Below are 17623 nucleotides of genomic sequence, written 5' to 3'. Positions count from 1 at the left end.
ATTCTCTCACAGGTTCGTATCGAGTATGAATACCTCAATTCAACATACATCGTATTTTAAATTTGACAATTTAATCACACAAGGGTTCAGGGAAAATGTAATGTTTATGTTATTAAAAAGTGTTTTTTTTTTTTCATTGCATAAAACCCACGGAAAACTCCATTTAGAAGGAAAACCAAGGAAATTATCCATAAGGAGTTTTGTCTAACTCCAACGAAGGTATACTGGATGTTTACTATATCACCTGGAAGTCTCCCTTCCTTAACAGCGCATTCCATTCTCACCAAAGCCATATTCATGATGTATGCAGCAAGGTGCAAATGTAGACCCTTATCCACAAGTATGGTCTATGTCATCAGGAGGGACGTTGACCTTCTTCGGAGGCTGTAAAAGATAAATCTTATATGTTTATATAGACATAAAGAAACCATAATAATAAACACAAGTTGCGTAAACTAAATTTATAGAATTGTTCTGATAGAAGGAATGTAGAATACATTATGTTTTGTCTCCCCTCATTGCATTTCTTTATGACTTCTTTCATAATAAGTTTTATTTTACAAAATTTTGTTAACATATTTTAAATTGTTTTTACAGATATTATAGAGAAAAAAAATTAATATTATCTTAACGTATATGTATACAAAAATAAAATACAAAAAAACAATCATCTTATTAGAGTTTTTTTTTTTTTCATTGAATAATACCCACGACATAATATAAACATAATATTAATTTTAATATGTCGGAGCAATTTTAAAAAATAACACAACCTCGTTTCTTTTAAATGTATCGACTTTTATTGTACGTCGTTTACAATTTTTAGTAAAGATTATAAGTTATACTTTATAGAATATAGCCGTACATCTACTAGTTTCGGAGTTTATAAGCCAAAAAATTTCCTAAGACTTGAACAGACGTACAAACATTGTTTTTTATTATTTTTAACGATTTATTGTTAATTATTTTATTTGAACTAACTTTAATGTTTTTGTTGTTTTTATAATTATTATACTTTTTGTATCATCAATGGAACAAAAATTCTGAGAGATGCTTACTTCATAAATAGGTTTTTTTGTTTTTTTTTCAATAAACGTTGAATATTTTTTCTATTATATAAGCTATGATATTCATAATCACTATGGATGAGGAATAAGATCTTATTGTCTAAGGAAAAGGATCGTTTTTCATCATTTTGCATTTGAGGATTCCAAAATAAATGCTAAATTCATTTAAATCTTTAGTGTCGTTTCCCTCTCCCAACCTTCAAAAATGTTATACATAATCAGTGCGTCCTTGTTTTTCAAACTTTATTTAAAATTGGTTTGTAAAGAAAAACTTAAGAACAAAATTAAGTTTATTCTAAGTGAATTATAACTGATATTGAAATTTTTTATTCAATATGGCTTTCCTCAGTTTCAATAACGGGCTCCATCAAAAAAAAAAACCTTCTATTAAATTCGACAATAAATAAATAAACAAAACAAAGTCACAAAATTATTATTTTTTATGAATTTCTAATGTTATTATTTATAGTCATTCCCCCAATGTACTTTCAAAGCCAAGGTACATAAATATAAATATTTACTTTTTTTAAATAATGTGAACAAGTGAATGTGTAAGTCTTGTTAATTTTTTTTTTTTTTTTTTAAATATTTTTGATTTTTTTTTTCATTTATGTTATATTCTGATGCCTATAAAACTTTAAGCAAATGAGAGTATTTCTTTTTAATTCATTAGATAAAACTCAAGTGGAAAAGGGATATTGAATTACTTCCTTGAAATAAAAATACTAAAAATGGGTACAAAGTCTCTGAAAAAGCTGTTTTGTCTCAAAGAACAGATCATTAAGATTGTCAGAACGTATTAAAAGTCGGGGTGTAACGATGCATCAGAATCGGCAAGAATCGACCTTCTTTGAAGTATTGGAATCGGCTCAATAATGCCGAATCCACCGATACCTATGCATTATAAATTTTTTTTAAAGTTGGAGAACATATATAGAAATATCATACAAATTTGCAGATTTGTACAGTAAATTTACTTGAAAGTAACAATTTAGAAATAACCAAATTTTTAGTGCCCCATAAATGTTAATTGTATCATGAGTTGATTCAAAAGTTCTTAACGGTAGAAGGGGAGTTCAGGGGTTTACTCTGAAACCATTCAGTAAATTTTTCACCAAACATTTCTTTTTTGTATATATTTTGAATAATATTTTTTATATTCAGAACTGAAGACGAGTTTATATTTTTTTAGTCAAGTTCAAGTCCTCAGTATCTGTCCTAGGTCCATTAAAAAAGGCACGAGCCGGGACTTCTAGGTAAAGTATATATAAAAATCAGTTAGAAACTGGAGACAATTCAAGACCATTTAATGTCTTGTGTACCGAAGCAATAAATAAAAAATAGAGATTTGTTAGTGACGAGAGTTGTTTTGTTTTTTTCATTTTTTGTAATGAGTCCGTTAAAATTAGATCAATGGTCGCAGGGTGTGGAGGTTGACCTTATATCTAACAAAAGAGTAGCGTCAAACTCTAATATAAGCTACCTATTAATTAATTGACTCCTTATCACGAAGAATAATTAACTATTTAAAATTTTAATTTATTGAAAACAAATTAGGATTGACAAATTTATGTATTTTGTTTACTATCCGTAATAAATAAAAAGTTAAACATTCAAAAAAGTAAACAGTTTTGTTATTTTTTTATGAAATTCCTTTATAAATAATAAGGAATTGGTATCAGAATCGTTCGTAAAGATGGTATCGCAACCACAATCGGCTAAAAAAATGGTATCGGTACATTCCTAATTAGATCAGATCAGATTAAAAAAAGACTATCGATTGTTTTTTAAATTAAGTAATGCCACAGAATTTTTTAGAACTAATTTGTTCTTTAATGGACCTATAGGTAAGAATTTTTAAGCCTTGTTTCTTGTACAATAAATAAATAAAAATAACCATTGGAGATTTCTTGGCATTGAAAGTGTTGTCGAATTTGATTTTACCCATGCTGCTCAGTATTGTTGTGCTGCAGAACAGAAAATTGGTTTTTTGTAGAGTATTTTTGGTCAATCGTGTCTGTGAAAAAAAAGTTGTGATTCTATATTTAATACTTCTAGAGCAAATAACTAAATGAGAAACTGTGATGTATCATAAGGTGGCAAAATTTATGTATCTCTCCCATCTTGAGTATATTGGTATAATATACTATTCTTCTCATCTCGTGTATATGTATATGTCTGTGTTAATAAAATAATACCGAATACATCAAGGGCACCTATCCTTGAATAAACGATATGTGGTCATTTGACTCAACATACATATACAAACAAGAAAATTTACACGTGTTTTTATCATTAAATTGGAATAAATTTGATATGTTGAATCACCTAATACACTTTGCAACAAAATACAGGTGTTGTAACTCCTTCTGGCCAAGACCCACAAAAAACTAGAAACTTTTATTCTCTAATTAAATATTTTATATATTTAATTACACCCTTGAACTACAATTACTATAATTGTTTATAAATTATCCTTATGAGCTGTTTTGTCTCAAAGAGCAGGGTATTTAGTTAAGGCTGTCGTAAAGTAAAAAAAAATTGCAAATGATTGACCAAAGATATTACTTCACATTAAGTACATGTTAATGTAAATTTTCTGATGAGTCATTTTTACTGTTCTTTGTTTCACATGCTCTAAACTATGTAGTATTTTTTATTTGCTATTTTTTTAATACTTTATTTATATGAACTAATATTTTAAAAGGATTCATAATGACCTCTTTTCGTTCTTATAGCATAAATTATTTATATAAATAATAGTGTTGTATCGACACTTATCAGTCTCCGCCTTCCCATTTCTGTCTTTCTCTAATGGGTCCGGTCTTTTACAACATTCATCTGTCCTAGGCCTGATCAGTCATTTCTACGGTCGTTGCTACCTTTTAATTTTATTGTCCCAACTTAGGATTAAAAGATTAAAAACAAAGAAAATAATTAATGATATCGTGAACTTAGCTCCAGTCACACATCTCCTATTTTAAACTTAATATATGTCATTTTTTCAAAGAGTTTGTGATAAAACTTCAACAGCTGAACTGACTTAGTAACTCATTAAGTCATTTCAGCTATTGTAGTTTCCATAAAAGACTAATAAGGACCGGTCCTAAGACTTAAACAATAATCAGAACTGGACTTATAGAACTGCCGTCTTTTTAGTCCTGTCCAACAATACTAAATAATAATTAACAGTTGGCAACAAAAAAATACAACAAGCTAGCTATCATATAATTTTTTCAAATTTTTTATTTCCTTTCTGATAGTTGAGATTGAGTGTGGATAAAGAAGCAAGATGTATCCATGCTACGCAATAATTTAAGGCTTTATATTCTAACTTTTATGGGCTAGAATCTTCTGAATTTATAAACCTGATCTAGAAAAATCACTTAAGATGGATTTAAAACATTGATAAAGTTGAAGCTAAATAGACTTATCCTTTTAATGTGAAAAAACCTCCAATAGGGTGCTATAATCATACTCATTTACAAATATTGGAATGGGAATAAAGAAACGAAACTACTAGTTCTTATATATATAAAGAAAAGATCAGTTCCAGTATATTTTCCAAATCAATCAATGAACAATTAGATAATGTCCTTGTATCAACAATTGTTGAAAACAAGACAAGGCAAAATGTTTTTTGACATAATGTAGGTCTTTCATGATACTATCTCCAGAAAATCAGCAAAATATGGATGCTGAAAAATTATTTTGTTTATTGAAAATAACATTAAAGAATTATTTGCATTGAAGCATCCTAAAACAATGACTGAATTCCTTAAAAATCTGTATCAGAGGTGGCCTTTTCCCACCATTCAACATGTCATTTGTAATTGTGGTTTTTTTTTTTTTTTTGTGGCTATTTCTCTGAAGAATAAGAAGTTTACAGCTCCTGTTTTTCTTCTGAAATAATATTGAAGTGCTAATAAAATAACTTTCAGGACAACTATGCTAAAGGTCCTGATGGAATAGGAGAAAAAGTTTATTCTCTGTATAAAGATAAAATTGTTCCATATTTACTATGTTTTGGTAAATCTATGGAAAGATATGGAAAGCTTCCTATATCAATCACACAGGGAAGAACTCTATTAATTCCAAAAAGGAGATGTGACTGACATTGGTCACTGGAGGCCGATAACAGTGCTACATAAGACAAATCGAATTATAATTGGAGTGATTGCCGATCAGATTCAGCCATTATTGAATAAGAAGAGGGGTAGAAAGAAAGGTGTCAGATGTTTCTCAAAATATCCAAAGTGCAATCCATTCTATAAAAGAGGAAAAAATATGGCGCCATAATCGCCGTTGATTTTTACAAGGCATCCTGCGAAAAAAAAAATTCCCGAGGGTTCATACAAACTTAATCAATCTTACCTTTTTAACGAGACCTCTACAATTAGTATAGACAGAAAAAAAGTAATCCAATAACATTAAATAGAAGCTGTCTTCAAGGATGTCCGATTGCTCCTCTATTGTTTTTTATGATCATAGAAGAATTAGTCTTAAAAATTATGCACAAGTATGGTGGCTGTGGTATTTTGTTTTATGTAATTGATCTTTACTCCAACAAGGTGACGTTGTTTATAGAAGCCAACACATAAAACCTAGTCATTATGAGAACTGAGGCTATTTTGTCTTTCTCCAAAAAATTTAAAAATAACTCTGGGTTAGAAATTAATCCAAGAAAAACGAGGATATTGTCATTAGGTGAATGGAGTTTAGTAATAGGATCAAAGCTTGTGGGTTGTAAATACTTTCAAAGTAAAAACTACTTTATGGGCATCAATTATAAAAAAGTCAAGGATAATCTGATCAAAATTGGGTTATAATTATGGCTTTAGTATATAAAACAATCTTTTTTCGTCGAAGTTTGAATCTCCAGAGGCATATTGACTGTTATAACGTATTTATAATTTCATTAATCTTATACAATGCATCAGCTCTACCTTTTTTGACAGATTTAACAATCAAAGAGCCGAGTAAATGGCTTTTGTGACTCTTTCACAAAACTTATATATATTCCGACTTTCAAAAGACACAGAAAACATTTTGGTGGTGGATTAGTACTCTTAAGCAGAGTTTTTCCAAAAATATATATATCAATTTTAGTTTATATGGCCATAAACCAGATCTTGAATGTAGATCGACTATGTATTATTCACGTTTATATTCTTGGATTATGCTCAGCTCTGACCAATCAAACAGTTTTTCGGAGTCTATCTCTCAAACTTGGGCAGCTGTGCAAAGAATTATATGGCACGGGAATCCTATCTTTGTAAGACAAAATGCATAAAAAATATCATTTTCCAAGGGTATAGACAATCCTAGGGAAATAGAAATGGAAGCAATAACTGAAAGTATAATTATTGTTCATGACCTGAACTGCACCACAAACTCTCCGTTAATAATAGAAAAGATCAGTTTCCCCAAAGAAAATCTGCAAAATATAATTTACATCCAGGGTAATGCCACTTAAAAATAAGGATATCGCCTTCATGTGCTGATATATCGAACAAGATATGTCAAAATTTCGTATGAAAATAGAAACTGTCAGAGTCTTGGTAAAACAAGATAGGGAATTCTTTGTATGGAGTCGTCGAAGTAAAAAAAAATTACGTCTCAAGTCTAGATTTCCAAAAACTGTATTATTTACTACGATCCCTGTAAAAATTGCGAAAAGTGTTTTAATATAACATTGCAAGCGGTTGTCATGTGCCCTTTGGTGTATTTTTTAATTGAATTTGTTTCTCTAAATAGGGAGGGGGGAAACATTAATACCTTAAAGTCAACAATTTTGTTCGGCTTCCTACAAGGCAAAGACGAAAAAGTGCAGAAAATACGGCAATACTTTTCGTCCTTCATTTTATTTAGTGTGTTAATGTTTTTTTTATTATTATTATGTTTATTTGACTGTTGGAGGGTTTAATTGTTTTTAGGTGTAGTTTTTGGCTAGTTGTACTAATTTAAGCTAAAATGCTTATATATGTTCATATAACGCATTTCCTACCAGCATTTCATATTACATTTTTTTATGTTTTGTATAAATATGATATGATAAAAGATTAAAAAAAATTTGAATATGCTCCCGAAATATCAACTATCGACGTTGGATGTCGTAGAATATCCAAGATCAAATCTACGAATTCCTCTAGAAACCGTTAATGTACAATTCTTGGAGAATATACTTATGAATAAAATGTCGAAAGATTTTTCAAAATCTATTAAGAGTGCTGCGAATTTATATTGCCTGATGAACAGAGATCCATACCATTTTGTATTGACCGCGGAATATCTACCAAGTATCTGCCCAACCTGAAGCCTTTATTATCAGTACAGATGATTTGGGGTAAAACATTATTTTTTCTTCTACATATTTAAAATGTCTGTAAGTATCTTAAAAGATGTAATATGGACGGTAATTCTTGATATCTTTACTATTTTTTCGATTATTAAGGATCATCATTAAGATTTCTTCACCTATGAAAAATGAAAATGATCCCTTTTTTCAAAAGGTCCTCGAAGAGCCAATTGCATATCAAAAACCCTAAGAAACTCGAAAGGAAGTCCCTGGGACAAAGGTTATTTATATAAATAAATATATATATTTATTTATTTTTGATAATTTTTAATGAGGTTCAGGATCTTACCCTGCTTCATAGGCTATATTCCTAAAAATATATTCATTTAGTGAACTGACATTGTAATCTTTCTCAATATTTATCTCAAGTCTTGTTTACGACCGGCTCGCTCCCCTTCCTTTTTCGTCCTCTTTTTACATTACGCAGTAATATTGTTAGTATATATGTTTATGTGAGGATTGAGGACAATAAAAAAAGGAAGGAAAAGAAGAAGAATAGGTTAAATATTTTGTATTTAATATCAAACCTTCAGATTGTACGCCTTCCCCCCAATTATTTAGCGGCAAGCTGGCCTCTGCTCGTTTGGTTTTTTCTCCTGTCATCTTCTTTTTCGTATATTTCGTAAGAATATGTAAATGTATGTAAATTCGTGCTTTTTAAAAGATAATGAATATCTTAAATTAATAATTGGAAATTGTATTTTTATAAAATTGTGAAAAACTAGAATTAGACCTCCCAAGTATGAATGAAGTGAACATTATAATAATAATAAAAAACTGATACAATTTCCCAAAATAGTTAATTGTTTAAAAATTAACAAAAAAGTAGACACATTTTTAGTATAAACTACATCCAATTCTCTCTTTATGCAGCCAGCAACTTCCCAATCCTCTTCATTACTTTGGCACACACCTCCTTGATTTTGAAGGTCCTACTGAGATTGTCTTGATAGCCTGAATGTTGGCAAACCTGAATGCTCTTCACTTGTTACCCAGTATACTTAGCTACCTGGAGTTCACTGTTATCAGCCTTATGTATAGCCTTGATGCCTCCACATTTTACCCACACTTTGGCCATGTTGCAAACAGTAACAGGTAACAGGATGATTCTTACTGAAGATTACCTAAAACACTCAAATCCTTGCCACATACGTAATTTTGGTCATAGAGAGACGTGCAAGGGCTCATTATTTTAAATAATATTATGATACTTATAATCTTTTATTTTTTTATGGGCCTTATTTGGTAAAAATATGTATCAAATAAACATAACATTATTAAAAAATAAATGCGAAAATATAACATTCTAGTTTAAAATTATCTTTCTCAATTATAGCTTAGCATCTCATTTTTATTCCTATGAAACATAAAACATCAAAAAAAAAATCTTATAAAATAGTTGGAAATTGAGAGAGCTGGTTAAAATTGTTAAAATGGTTAAAATTGCTTTCTAAAATCAAAAATACACATAAAACAGAGTACCATACACAACTCAGCCACAACTAAAAAAACTAGATTTAAAGAAAGTTCATTATAATAATAACATAATACTCAAAAGACGTTGATCATCTCATTCTTTACTTTTCTGGAATATATATATTATAGTCTTTAGTTAATATGGAACAAAATTTAAGGCAAGACCCAATCCAAGGAATTCCCCCTTTGAATACGTAAGGAAAAAGCGGTATATCTTGCAGCAGATGCAATAATTACCTCCCTAATTTCCCCAAGTCGTAGTTCAATACCTGAATTAAGTCGACAAACAATAAATGTTTTAGAACTCATTAATACATAATTTACAACAATGAAATGAGAGCTAGAATCCTGTTTACTTTGAAGCTCGAGTGAAACGTTGTGTATGTTCACCATATTATTCTTTGAGAAGCCTTCTCAAAAAGTAGGCAATGTACGTAATGTAGGGTTCAATAGATCTGTTTCAATCATGATGTATTTATACACTGTGTGTTGATGTACAGCAAAATTTGTTTTTTTGTAGAATATTTTTGGCCAATTGTTTATATGCAAAGATTTTTGTAATAATAGGTTTCTTTAAAATAAGGTAATGACATAGTAGTTTTTATTTTTAAACTGATTTGTTCTTTAATCAACTTCAAGGAAAGAACTTTTATTCTCGTTTCTTCCTAATTATGTCATTTAGATCTTCATTTACTCATAAATTATTATTAGTACAATAAATACAGCCATTTGATATTTTTTGTCATTGAAAGAATATATCTATTCAGCATATTCATTCATTTAGACTTGATGGAATTTGGTTTGGTCTTAAGCGATTTTTCTAGATGAAATATATTAATCCCGAGGATGCTGTTCCAATTCCAAAAGAAAAATAGAATTTTCTCATTCTATAAATATATTTGGGTCCCTCATATGGAGGAAAGACAACAAGATTCGTGAATGATTGAACAAACATATTCCTCAACACAAAAACACATAAGTTAACCCATTTTTAGTACAGGTGTACATATTAATGTACGTTTTTTCATGAATCATTTCTTCTACTCTTTTCCAGACATACTCCAAATAATGTAGGATTTGATATTTGCAGTTTTTTTTTTTAATACTTAATATATTATAATATTTTAAAATGACTTCTTTTTGCTACCCAAGTATATATTGTTAAATTATACAACTCTAAATAATAGTGTTGGGTCGGTTCTAAACAATTTCCCCCTCCCCCTATTTCAGTATTTTCTCTAATAGACTTGTTTTTTTCAAAATTCATCAGTCCTAGTTCTAATTACTCGTTACTAAAGCCATACTACCTTTTTTATTTTCTTCATTCTAACCTAGAATTCAAATTCACAGCTCCAGCGACTCATCTCCTTCTTTAAAAATAATAAATCTTGTCTCTTTGAAAAAAAGTAGTAATAAAACTTTAACTGCTGAAATGACATAGTAACGCACTACGCAAATTTAGCTGTTGTAGTTACCATAAAAGCACGGTAAGGATAAATGTGTATTTTCCTGAAATGTATTTGGTTTACCCAAAACATCAAGTCATCATTACTCAAAAAAAAAAAAAATGCAATCGAAACGATATATCTACCGTTAAAATAAGGTTTCTAGAACTAAATAATTTTAAAAACAAAGATAAGCCACTACGTTAAATAAAAAGATCTTCTAGAACTTAAATATATTTAAAATTAATACATTTCAACAGAAACAGCTTAAAGTATGTTTTAAAAAAGTTCATTTACAGTATTGTTTTTGAAAGCAAGTCTTAAAGCGTTTTTTTTGAAAAAAATAATTCTTTCTTCAGTATGAAAATCAAGGAGAAAAGAAGGAGACTGTGGCACAAAAAAATTGTGCTATTTATGGACCTAATACTATATCAAATGAAACAACAAAGCTGTGGCTCTCAAGATTATGTTCTTGTGATATATACGTCGGAGATGATACACACTTTGGTTTGGTAATCATCGAAAATGTTGATTAAATTATTGAAATGCCTTCAAAATGGAGAAAGTTATCTAACAAAACGGTGCATATTTGATTTAAAATGGATAATCCTAACTATGTTACTTTCATTGTCAAAATAAAGAGAAAAACACTCAAAACTTTTTACTTCACCTAATATATGCTATGAATATCCCTAAATTTATTCTTTTCTTTTCAATGTTGTGTCATCCAATACTATGTTTTAAATGAACATGTTTCAAGAAAAATTAATTACATTTTCAATTATTCGAAACGGTTCAAAAAAATTATAGAATACTATTTTTTTAACACTTGCGCAGCTGAAATGGAAAAGTATAAAATATTACTGAAATAAAAACACATCACCTCATTTCAGGATTGGAGTCAAATCGAACAACATGACAATTCGCGTATTGATAATTATATCATTCTTCTTAGTGGTAGTCAATGGCCAAGGTAAGACATTACAAATTAATACAACTACAATATAAAAAAAGTTCTAAAAATGTAAATATTAAAAAAAATATTTTTCAAGGACACTTTTTAGAATGATGAAAGTGTTAGTATCTATAAGAATTTATTTTATAGGATTATTTTATAATTAAATTATAAATCATTCTTGTTTTAATGATTGATAATTTCTGATTTTATTTATTTCATTGACTTCACCAGATTTTATATTATTATCTCTATTGTTACATTACTAATTACCAGGCGGAAACTTAAAACTTACACGCTTGTATTGTACTAATTTGAGAAGTTATGTGTCAGTGAATTAAAATTGTTTGTAATTGTTAAAGTAGCTATTTGTCTCAAACACCTCCTGCTATTTGAATTTTTTAAATTCGGACCAGATATATCATTTTTGCAAAATTCAAGGCTCAGGGCATCAATTCTTCTTGGTGCGGCTCACACTCAAACAGAGGTAGCCAGGCTGATAGGAATAGCTCCAAATACCATCTAGAAAATCAATGTGAGACTAGATGACAAAAAAAACACATTCAGAAGAATGAGGGGTACGGGCAAACTCCATCATTAATGTAGTCATCTTCAAGGATTCCATCAAAAAGGACCCTACCAAGTAACTATGCCCCAAAGCTGTATTCCTCTGTCCCCATACAAATTCCCCCAAAGTAACGTCTTCTTTCATCAAGATGAAACCACCAATCACTCCTGAAAAATAACTCAGACCTTCTTAGCTAACAGCATCGTTTTCTGGGACAAGAAAATGTGAACACAATACAATCCTGAAGTCAATCCAGTCAATATTTATTTTATATGGACAGGAGGCCCTAAAACATCTGGCATCCAAACTATGATGTCATAAAGGCCTCTATCGATTAGCAGTTGGGTGTCATAGACCCAAACTTCATTTGCAAAACTTACAACTCTTTTGCAAGAGACTTGTCTCCATCTGTGAGGCCAATATCGGCCGAATATAATAAATTAATTTGACATTATCCATGTATCAAAAAATGATTAATCAAGACATTTATTCAATATATTATGAAAGAATGGCCGGATATTGTCCGTTTCTTTCCAAATGAGTAAGTTTCATGTTTCAACCCGGTAAAATGCTCATCCCCACCGAAGGGGTCTAAATATGAATATGAAATTACATAGAACATTGTCAATGTGATTTCCCGCTAATTCCTTGGCCTAAGTAATGCTAGTTTACTATTCATTGATTAGAAATTATTATTGTTAGAAAGTTAAAGTTGATTAAATTTATATTTTTTTTTTAGGAAACATGATATGTAGGGATGAACAGAAGATCTGCAAACCAAATGCATATAAATGCATGAATCCTGAATACTATTTCAAATGTAAAGAAACTTGTGGATGCGAATGTAAATTTATTCAAAAGAAAAAAAGTTCATATTTTAATAATGATTTTAAAAATAGCTCGTTGCACTGATAAATCTATAGGATGTATCCAGTTTCCAAATAGATGTTTGAATCAAAATCAACGAGTTGATTGTCAACGTGCTTGTGGTAATTGTGATCGTGAGTTTAAAAATAATAATAATTTATTATAATGATAAATAATTTGTATTTTGGTTACATTCATTAAAAAAAGGTTGTGAAGACTTACTTAATAATTTAATGTGTAATGAGTTAAAAAATCTTTGCCATAATGGAAATGTTCGTTATTTTTGTCCTGCTACCTGCCGTTTGTGTGAAAGTAAGTTGTAAATCATGATATGAATTAATTTTGATCATCAATTAATGTATTTGTTTTTCTGTTATAGAGGCCTGCAGAGATAATCTACCCTACGACATAGTGTGTCGTTCTTTCAGAAAGTCTGGTTTTTGTGACAGTAACAGTATATATAACAGGTTCATGCAAAGTGCTTGTCAAAAAACGTGCAACTTTTGCATGTAACCATATTCATGGGTCTAAATTTATTTATAAATAATTTTGTACGAGTAAAATATAATACAAATATAAAATAATATTTAATAGTTATGTCCATTATCATTTAAAATTCATTTGTAGTTATCTTTTTATTCTCGACACAATAATCAATGAGTTAATGAGATTGTGTTTCAACGTTAAAATTACGCTTTACTAAAAAAGCTCAATGCTATAAGTTTAAGTATTGAGTGAGTAGCTAGGTGTGACTCTTCTCCTCCACAGTATTTTTTATAGCATCAACTTTTGCTTCCTTAAATCTAAAAGTTTGTTCCATTAGGGGGAAAGGAGGGCATTTCATTATGAGAAAAAAATCATTTTTTCAATGTTATATCTACTCACAGTAAAACATTGAAGTTTTTTTGTTCCTATAAATCTACGCCAAAGTCAAAGTAAAAAGTTTTTAATTGCCATAATTCATTGTGTTCTAAAAAACTAATGGTTTTTGTTACGGAGAGGAAAAATTAGTAAATGTAAAATTAAAAAATTCATTTACTTCTAATCCATGACGTTAACATCGATTTAGCATCTCATGAAAAATAAACTAACCTAAGTCTTAAACTAATTACTAAATAAGAAGAACAACATTATATTTTATTCTCCAGAAATGACAGAAAATAATTAATTTTTAATTATAGAACAATGTATCTGAAAGACTCATATTCTCTCCTCAATGACAGAAACTATCAAGAGATTCCATCCCCAAGAAATCATAATTTTATTTTTTTATTGTAACTATTATTATTATTTTTTTTTTCTTCTGATTTTTTATGTAGGTAAGAACTTCGCATCACCCCCCTCCTTCTCCACCTTATAATAAACTTTTTCTTCTCTGTCTCCCACACATCCTCCTTCAGCGTGCGCGTACGTACGTTCGTATTCGTTGTGTTAGAGAGCATTTCCTACACAACTACATGTAGCTTAGCAACTTTCAAATGAATGGAAGAAAAAAAGGAGCCCTTCCTGACGCACTAGGCAATTGATCGTAGTGAAAAGAATTCTTTCTATTGACGCTAAACGTAGAAATCGTTAGAGTTTCGGTTCATGTTTCTTCATATGAAAATGGTGGGGTGCAGTACCTCTAAAAAGATTAAGATCCAGGCATTAGGAAGTACTTTATAAAGTGCACCCTGTAAATACAATGGATATTATAACATAAGAATAACTAACATAAATATTGCAGGCGTGTACAAGCTTCTTTTGAATGTGTCCAAGAACATCTATCCTATTTCCCCTGATCTAAACCTTTTTGATTTTATCATATATACAAAGATCGTGGGAGCTTCCTTTAACAAGGCTCGCGGGTCTTTGAGATTTTTGTAGTCTGCCATCTTTGATAAGGTCTGTGCAGCCTTCGGAAAGAGGGTGGAGGCCGTTATTTAAGCTGAAGAAGGTCATATTGAATAAAAAATGTGATTGCAGTTATAATTCACAGTAATTTAACTTAATTTTATTCTCACAGTTCTTTACGAACTAGTTTTTGATCAAGTTTGAAAAAAAAATTATGCAATGGATATGAATAACACCTTTGATGGTGCACACTAATGCTTTGAACCAAGTGGCGAAACAATAGCGTTATTCAATGGCGCAGGGTTTTTAATACTTTTTTGAAAGGTGTCGCTTTTCATAAGACGTCAATTTTGTTATTTTTCTTACTAACATAGTCTAGGATATTTTAAAGAGGATGAATGATGATTATGATGAAGTGCATCTCACTCTCTAAAATTGCTATTGGAAAGAAAAAATTATTTTATTCTTTGATTTTTCCTTTTTGAATATCTTACCAAAGAGAACGTAAGTTTTTAATCGTACAGTTATAATTTATTCATAGTTATTAATTATAACAGGCTTGTAAGTGTTCCGCTGTTTTGGTGTTCCTTTCAAAGTTCCGTTCAATTTTTCTTTTTTCGTTCAGCGTTCAGCTATTATTTTCGTTGTATTCCACGTTCTGTGCAGCTTTCCAATTATAAAATAGTACCGGGATTGTACAGTATACATACATACACAGCGCGCTCGTTAAATGAAGCTCTACAGTTTTTGAGGCATATAAAAGTCGGATACTCCAAATTAAAGCTTAACACCAAGTAGCGAAACGAGAACGAAAATCAATAAACAGGTCAAAATGTCTTGTCGGAATTTACTTTTTTTTATCCCCCAGGAGCATTATTCGGATATTATTTCAATAATAAAAACTCTAGCTAAAAGCTAAAATATATTCGTGTATTAATAGAAATAGCTAGATTTGAGTAACAAGTGTATAATGTACAATAGTGAATATATACTAATTCTAGTATTAAAAAATAACTATTAACTATAATTTTGTCATTTTAGTAATAAATTATGTGAGGTGATAAGATGAATTGATGGGAATTTTCTGAGAATGGTTGGATTTGACAGCTCTGCAACTTGTCTTTCAAGGGAGCGGATGAGCTTTTAGACAATATCTAGAGTAAAAATGTAAATACTCTGCTATTTAATTTACCCCTACAAGTACTGTGTGCCTTGGCTTCCTGATGTTTTAAGTTATAAGTAGTTATTAAAGTCTATTATATATAACTGATGACCAACAATTAATGGTACTGAATCATTGTAATAATATTGTATATTTAAAGCACGTTAATCCGAAAGGAAGCTAGAATAATTTTTCACAAAATCGAGTATAAAATACATTTTCCAAAAAATTACATATAGTTAGTTTCAGTGAAGAAATGATTCTGATTAATCCTTTGAAGGCACCGCTAATTGAACTTAAGCAAGCCAAAATTCATCACCACATTTATAGAATCAGGAAATTAATAAATTATATTTATATGACAACATTGAGCCAAATTAAATCATCATATAGAATGGAGTTTTGAAACTACAGTTAAATCTCGTAAGTATTTCATTTCATTCCATATATTTGAATTCAATGCCTTTAATTGACCTTAATATTTCTTTAAATTATTAATTGTCATTTTATAAATATATATTAATGAATTTTTGTATATATGATTCGTGCATTTTTCATAAAAAGAAATAGGTTTTTTTTAACTAAACCCCGACATGTAAGTGACATTGAAAAAATACATTGCAGCCAAGATTGATATAAGTACTATTAACCTTGATTGCAACCACTAACTTAAACATATTATCTAACTCAAATATCAACTAAATGTGAAGTACTTTAAATTCATAAGAAAAATTACAGCCGAAACTAAAAATAAAGACCGTGAGATTGTGTTTCATAGAGTACAAGATATATTAAATTATTATTGTGTAAAAGGGGCATAAATAATTGTTATGTACTTTTTAGAGAGGTTAATTCACGTTTTCATGAATATTAATAACAGGGGTGTCTGCAGGGGGGAGGCTTTAGGCCCCTCCCCAATTTCAAAAATTGCCCCTGAATTTGCATAGTCGTATTTCTAGCATACTTATCCCGTCGACAACTACACCCTTCCGTAATTACTGTTACTTATTGAAAGTCATTTTTAGCATTTAGCTAAAAAAAATATATTTTCTGTTCATTGAAAACACGTTCCATTGAACGCCATTCAATTTTGCGTTCCGTTCTCTGGCTTGAATTATAATTATTAATAGTATAAGAATAAATATAAAAATTTAGGCCCCAATGGGCAATTATTGTTAGAGGTGGGAACTTGGAGTCGGGACTTGACTTGGACTCAATAGTTTAATTACATAATTTTTTTACATTAATTAACATCATCATCTTTGAACTCGAATAATCAAAATTAGTTGGTTAACAAAGTACTATTTGACAACAATCTTCTCAAGCTAAGCTAAGTCCGTCTTCCGGACCTTTGATCAGCATCTTCTGATAAGTAAAATATATTAGATAACTCGGCAATTATATATATCTCAAAAAAATTACTAAACAGTAATTCTAGCGGAAAAAAGTTTATTTGCAACAATACATTTTTTATGTAATGATCAAGTAGTCCTCGTTTCGATACTTAGTTTAAAGCTTTAGTGCTTACTAAAGAGACTAAAAAGGAAAGGAGAAACAAGATGGTTGAAATAAAAAGGAAACCAAAAGTATGAATATTAATTATTTTCAAAATTCACGTACCTACGATAAAAAAATATAAAATATAGATACAGTTCGTAGATGAAAATTAACTATAATAATATTTTAGAGGACAATTATGATTCAGAAACTAAGAGCACTGGTTTGTATTAAAAGCTTATGTTTTTGTTTATTCTGAAGAAAAATACATAATCCTATCCAAAACGTTGACTTGTTTTAGATTAAATTAGTTGAATATTTGTCAAAAGACGTGATAACAATTAACTGCGCAAGAGATGAAAATAGCGCGTATATTAAATTATAGACGAATCAGA

General features: G+C 29.7%; 1 protein-coding gene across 1 annotated transcript; it reads left to right on the top strand.

The window, feature by feature from the left end:
* The first annotated feature begins 9683 nt into the window (after positions 1-9683).
* Positions 9684-13333, top strand: LOC121120112 (uncharacterized). The gene is made up of 6 exons (XM_040714949.2): positions 9684-10853; positions 11240-11319; positions 12609-12713; positions 12769-12870; positions 12944-13048; positions 13116-13333. Exons 2-6 carry the CDS (start codon positions 11262-11264, stop codon positions 13247-13249), a joined length of 504 nt encoding a protein of 167 aa, XP_040570883.1. The 5' UTR covers positions 9684-10853; positions 11240-11261; the 3' UTR covers positions 13250-13333.
* The last annotated feature ends 4290 nt before the right edge of the window (positions 13334-17623 follow it).

This window comes from Lepeophtheirus salmonis, chromosome 6 (genome assembly GCF_016086655.4).
Source record: "Lepeophtheirus salmonis chromosome 6, UVic_Lsal_1.4, whole genome shotgun sequence".
NCBI classification, from domain to species: Eukaryota; Metazoa; Arthropoda; class Copepoda; order Siphonostomatoida; family Caligidae; genus Lepeophtheirus; species Lepeophtheirus salmonis.
This window is presented reverse-complemented; position numbering and strand designations above follow the sequence as displayed.